This window comes from Argentina silus (assembly GCF_951799395.1).
Source record: "Argentina silus genome assembly, chromosome: 20".
Taxonomy (NCBI): Eukaryota; Metazoa; Chordata; class Actinopteri; order Argentiniformes; family Argentinidae; genus Argentina; species Argentina silus.
In genome coordinates, this window is record NC_139674.1 from 12,969,841 (window position 1) to 12,976,309 (window position 6,469).

General features: G+C 47.1%; 1 protein-coding gene across 1 annotated transcript in view; it reads right to left on the reverse strand.

The window, feature by feature from the left end:
- Positions 1-6,192, reverse strand: part of lrp6 (low density lipoprotein receptor-related protein 6) — a 47,542-nt gene extending 41,350 nt beyond the window's left edge. The window contains exons 1-2 of the mRNA XM_083692338.1: positions 5,934-6,192; positions 2,074-2,473 (exon numbers count right to left, since the gene is read on the reverse strand). Of these exons, the coding sequence (XP_083548464.1) occupies positions 2,074-2,473; positions 5,934-5,988 (455 nt within the window). The 5' untranslated portion in view covers positions 5,989-6,192. The remainder of the gene's footprint in view (positions 1-2,073; positions 2,474-5,933) is intronic.
- Between the last annotated feature and the right edge of the window lie 277 nt (positions 6,193-6,469).

The following is a 6,469-nucleotide window of genomic DNA, read 5'->3' on the forward strand; positions in this document are numbered from 1 at the left end:
GGGCAGACTGAACCATGTCATTCCTCATTGGTGACATTCCATCGGCCTTCCTGGTATTCTGCAATGGCTGACATCTGAGGAAGGAACTATGGGCATGTCCATCCCATGATCGACACCCCCCCCCCCCCCCCATCCCCCAACATGGCTGTCTGTGTGCACCATCACACCCCACCCCCCCCCCCACACCCCCGCTCCTTTCACTGCAGATCAGGTTTGGTGTCAGATGGCTGTGCGGTCAGGGATCACCTTCAACCCTCCCCAGTCACTCACCTGTTTAATGGGAGGTTGGACCCCTCGTGACCTGCTGTAATGCGCAACATCAAAGGGAAGATGCCAATTCCTGAATATTGTTTAAACAACACAAGGGTCTCCTAGATCACAGCAATCAAAAGAGACCAAATCTAAATATTCTTTTGAAGAGACAGTCAGCCAAGTATATTGTGGCCTACCACCCAACTGAACAAAGACATTTCTTTTTTTCTCATGAGACAGTCACACAAATAGCCTGGCTGTCCCTATACCTGTGAATTAGTCATTACTCTGTAAACAACATCGTACTGAAATGTTGTTACAGAGGTAGCACTTGGGCAACTGCAAAGTAGGCCTGGTTGTGGTTGAGCGGTTTGTGTTATTTCGGTGGAAAAAGTACATTTGTGTTATTACACATTTGTAACTCAACTCTATTACTATAGCAAAAAGCTATTTCTAATGTTCTGTGTAACAGTCAGGCTAACGAGAGCAACTGCAGAGTTACTCCACAGACATCAATCAATCAGTTAACGACAGTCTGTGGATTCATATCAGGGGCATCCTGCATCCAATGGGCCCTCAGTCAAACAAAACATCTTAGCTCATTTTCTTTTACGAGTGGAGGATACAGCCCAGATTATCTTTTGATTATGAGTAGTGGCCAGGAGTATTTCCATGTCATGTGACCTGGCCAGGAAAAAGTCCTGTCTCTAGATGTGAGTCACTGGGGGAGGAGGGGGGGGGGGAGACCTGGAGACATGGTGAAGTTGAACTACAACAACAAAAGGGGAATATTCCTGACTCTCAGAAAAAAAAAGAATGAAAAAGTCTATTCAAGGAAATGTAATCCTTCCTCCTGGTTTCATCCTGTTCTTTCCTCTAAATATGGGCCATCTTCACGGCCTCCTGGTGATTCACCCACTCGCGAGGTTTATTTGGCGCTTGCAGACTTCATCTGATATTTGCTTATAAAGGCTTTTTACAGTACAGTAGTTAAGAACTCGAGTCATCACAATTCATAACAAGGTGTTAACCATTTCACCACAAGTAAAACGACAAATGGGGGGGGAGAAAGTATGGAAAATACTTTGGAATCCATGACCAATACCCACAAGACTGGTACAGTACATAGACTGGTACAGATCTGCAATACCCACAAGACTGGTACAGTACATAGACTGGTACAGATCTGCAATACCCACAAGACTGGTACAGTACACAGACTGGTACAGATCTGCAATACCCCACAAGACTGGTACAGTACATACACGAGGGGCAACCAACAACACAGAATACTCTCAAAACACCACTAGACATAATATCACATCTCCGGCTCTGGCTTCTCAGAGGCGAACGGGTGAGGTAATTAGAGAGGCATGCTGCTGCTGGGTCCTGGGAGCAGCGGCCGTGACCTGGGTTTGTTTACTCTCCCTCTCCTGCCCCCTCCCTCCCTCTCCTCCTCCCCCCTCCCTCCCTGCTCTCTCTCTGGCTGCGGCAGATGCCCCTCTATCTCGAGTTGATATTAGACATTCCTCAGCTGCCGGCACTAAGCGCCTTCGCCGCTCCCCTTCCTCAGGAGCGGCGAACAACAACACAGCCTCTCTTGTTCGTTTTGTTCGGAGATTCCGGCGGACACCCGCCTGTTCTGGAGGAGAGGCTCTCGGCTCTCGGCTCGGGAACCTTGCAACCCAATCCAGGCCAGGGCAGCGCCGCAAAACAAAGGTGAGCCCTCACAAAAGCAGTCACACACAAACACATATTTCTCCCTGTCCTCCTCCTGCTGCTGCTTTGCTTTTCAATGTCCAAACAAAGCCAGTTACTCACCCTCTTCCTGGATCCAGAGCGATAGCTCTCGGCTGGTCGAGGTCCTGCCAAAACAGAACTTTACGCAAAGATCCATCAAGTTCGGAAACCTCGATCCGGTTGGTTTCCGAGTCGGTCCAGTAAAGTTTACTACCCAGCCAATCGCAGGCCAGGCCGTCCGGGGAGGCCAGGCCAGACACTACAATGGTTTGGACCCCGTTGGTCCCTGATTGGTTGAAAATGGTGCGCTTGATGGCCTCCTCGCTCACGTCGCTCCAGTAGATTAGTCCCTGGGCGTAGACGTAGTCCACCGCCGCCGCGTCCTCCAGCCCGCCCACCACCACCGTGGCGTTGGCCTTCCCGTGCGCAGCATCCACCAGCCGCAAGTCTCGCCGGTTTGCGTACAGCAGGAGGGGCACTCCTAGACAGCGGGGAGAAAACACAGCGAGAGTCAGACATGAATCTAGACAAAACTGGGGTCTGAGACACACACAACAGTTATTACTTCACCCAAAACAAGTACTTCAACTTGATCTGACTCGGTCAATTGAAAACGGATGGGGGGTGTTTTCCTAAGATAGGCCATTTCATTGAAGCACCCCATCGCTACGAAATAACCCTTTTAAAAACATGAAAATATTGTTTCAAATCAGAAGCGCTCAGACTAGCCTACTCGTATATAGAACCACAAGGGAGCCCGGAGGATGACTGACACCTCTGTGGTACAGGCCTAAACAATGACAATTCAGACAGACAGACTATGCCTAACAATGTTGCAACATGTGCTTGATCAAAAATACAGACCCCCTATTGTAGTGGCGGTGGCGGTTCATAATCAGTTGGTATGTTGTGAGAAAACCAGCCACCACACCACATCCCTGACTGCTTATTCTTGTGGCAACTTTTACAGCTCTCATGCAAACCTGTTGCCTGCCTTATCGCACACCACGGTTAAAAAGAACAAAAAAAAAAATCCCCCTTTGCATGTTGTTGCAGGTCTGTTTCTCTCTTACCTGCTGCAGACCACACCAAACCTATTGTGGATTACAAGGGGCTTAACCAAACAGGTTAAGGTTAGAACAGGCTAGCCCCATGCACATGGAGTACAGTCATTTGTTCTCCTGTAGACCAACCTGAAACCACATCATTTGCCTGCCGTCTGCACCTAAGAGCGTAGGCCTGAATGTTTGGCTCTTGATGGTGGGAAGTGTCACTTATTTCACCACGCACTGTACTGAGTAAATGCACACCAGTCTCCAACCCCTGAAAAGTCCAATGCTGGTTGTAAGGTCTCTAAGCCTATGTAGGTGTGTATGGTGGTGGAGTACACTCATACGGCTGTAGACCGGGCCTCCTGCGACAACCTCTGCAGAAACTTGGCACGGTGCCTAACCCCAATTTGACACATCTACCACCACATGCCAGCGTATCACTATCAAGGTCAACCTCAAGCCCCTTGCCTCCGACCGACTAGCTGTTTTTTTGTTTTTTTACAGAGGGGGAATTTCCTTCTCCAAATATTTATATATTCGCAGAACACCGGGACAGCTCACTGAAGTCCATCCAAGACTACTACTTCCCTCTGCCAAGTGTAAATAGAGGGAAAATTGCATTTTTTGGGCCACTTAATATTTGGCCTCTGATAATGGTCCCTTTTTTTATTTTATTTTTTATGATTACCTACCTGAACTGTTTTCTGAAGGTGGCTCAACTGAAGGCCCAATACAGTTACGGCCAAATACAAGAGATGCAACAGCTGTTTGTTTCAATGTCAACACTAACAAGAACTAAGCTCTCAGCTCTTCAATTCATTGACATCACTGACTTCATAGGAATGCATGAAATCATTTCCAAATCATTTCCTTTCCCTAAGACGCATTTGAGTTAAATTAGTAAGGTCATTGCCCGCAGTTGAAAATGAGACCGTTTTGGACATAACAGCAGAAACATGCTGAACCACTCGCAATAGCCTACCCATCTTGCTCTTCGCAAAACACCAAATCTCTTTGAACAATATTCACATCGACACAAAAAAAATACAGCTTCCTCTTCGATGTTTTCATTCCAATATGGCTACCAGATGGAGTGGGCCTTTCCAGTGTCTCTGCTTACTGCCCACGCAGACTTCACAAAAATCATCAATATGACTTGGGTATTGAACATGGGTTCTAAAATGTATGATGATCATCCAACATTTTTAGGACTGTGAAAAGCCGGCCTAGGCCTACCCACTAAACATTGCCACACACCATATGTTGGAAACTGCATGTTGAAGAGATGAAAAACACTCTAAAGCCACGGCGGATTCACACTACAAAGCCGAACCAAGCCGAGCCAAGCTGTACTGGGCTGGTTAGGCATCAACCGTAGTTAATGAAACAGTGCTGGAAAGGACAGTGTTATTGGGAAACATCCAAGCCAACACAGTACAGTCACTAAACATTGCCACACTATCTGCTGGAGAGAAGTCTACTCTCACTGAACAGCCGTAGTAAACACACTTAAGAGGCTTGTGTCGTTCAGCCAACGTGTGTTTTTGCTCTCAAGCCTGTTCATGGGCTCTCTGTGTCACCTGAGATCGAGTGAATGCCTGAACTTAAACCTATGCCCAGTTTCCATTACCCTAAAACCACATTTTCACACCATTTATTGTCTCCAAGTATACATTCAAATGGCGGGTAAGACCCCACTGGATACAAATTTAGTGGTAAAGCCGCTGTGCGTGGATTATCCACCTCCACCAGATGTTCTAAACGCAGCTACACCTTTTCATTTGACACCTTTTAGCCAGTCAAGTCATCTCCATTACTCAATGAAATGACCTCATGTACCTGTGTGGGCTTATACGTGCAAATCAGATGTACGATTACTATTCATCTACAACACTTTGTCGACATATTGATTCACTGTGGTTTTGTATAACAATAAATTTGTCCTTCCTTTGACAGATCTGGTAGCTCGATACACCAATCTGGTCACCACACACCAATGAAGTGGAAAACAAATATGTATGGACAAATAGATGTAACAAGGTCTGGAGAACGTGGCTGTGTGTGTGTGCGCGCTCAATTGCTTGTGGAGCCTGACAACAATCAGCACACACTCTGCTGTGTGACTTTATGTGCAACAGTCTGTTAGTAGTTGAAATGATTCAATGTTGACCCAAAAGTTATGAAAGCCATGCCAGTGACCTCACCTCTCTGATCAGATCAGACCTAGGACTCAGCTCACCCCAGTTTAGTCTAAAGAAATCTGTGCAATGTTAAGTGGCTACTCTTTTCAAATCACCACAGGTTGTGTGCCTGAAGAAGTTTTGCAAACCTATCTATTCAATGCAACATTGTTGAATGACTTGGCCAGCTAGAAAGCTGATGTGGCTACGGGCTATCAAGCTATAGGTACATGGTAAATCACATAACAATGACCCAGCTTGCTGGCTAGCTCAGCTAGTACTGCATGAGGAATACTACACAAAGTGGAGAGAAGAAATACATCGTTAGCTTTATCATGCAAACTACTGATCGGTGCAAATCAACGTTGCTGGCTAAGCTACACCTACTGCAAATAGAGTTAAATGGCATGCCAACGAGTTTTGTTGGCTGGCTGTTCGGCTAGCTGGATAGCTAACTAGCTACACGCATGGATTCAGCACAGCTAGCTATGGGAGCTATGGAAAGATCTTTCTCTCTTCTCTGAGTGAGGCTACCTACTAGCCAGCCAGCTACTCGTAGAGACTTGAGAGCAACCAAACCCCTCCACTGGGCCCCACATATGTGCACGCAACCAGGCCTTACTTAGCAAACAATCAGCCTCATATGTGGAAACCATATCCCAACTTTCCACGAAACGGGGAAAAAAAAACAAAAGATCCCAAAACTCACCCCGTATTAGCAAACAAAAACTACACAACAACAGACTCCGTAGCACGGCGCCCATCTTTCTCCCTTTTTCTCGCCCCGGCCGCTCCTCCTCAGCGCAGACTTCGCATTGCTGTGTTCTATTCCCCGCTCGGAATCGTTGGATGGGTCCAGTATCTGGGTTCGGGCTGGTTGCGATGGAACTCAGAAGGTTCTCGGCTCCATTCTACGGTCGGTTCAGGCTCGGTGGCGCTGCGATTCCAAATCTCTCGTTCTCCTGCGTGAGCGCAACGTCTCCTTCCGCCGGGAAGGAAAAAATGCCAACCCTCCCCCCTTTTACCTTATTCCCCTCTTTCTCTGAATATTCGACTGCTGTCTATTGTTACAGTTGATTACATGCGTCCTCTCCCAGAGAATGCATTTGACAGAGTCGTAAGCGCCACACGGGCTACACATAAAGTGGGGAATGGGATAAGATACGCCTCTGCGTTGCCAGATAGGGAAATGTGGGCACGTATAACAATTGTTTGAGTGCGAAGATACACATTCCAATGGGACTA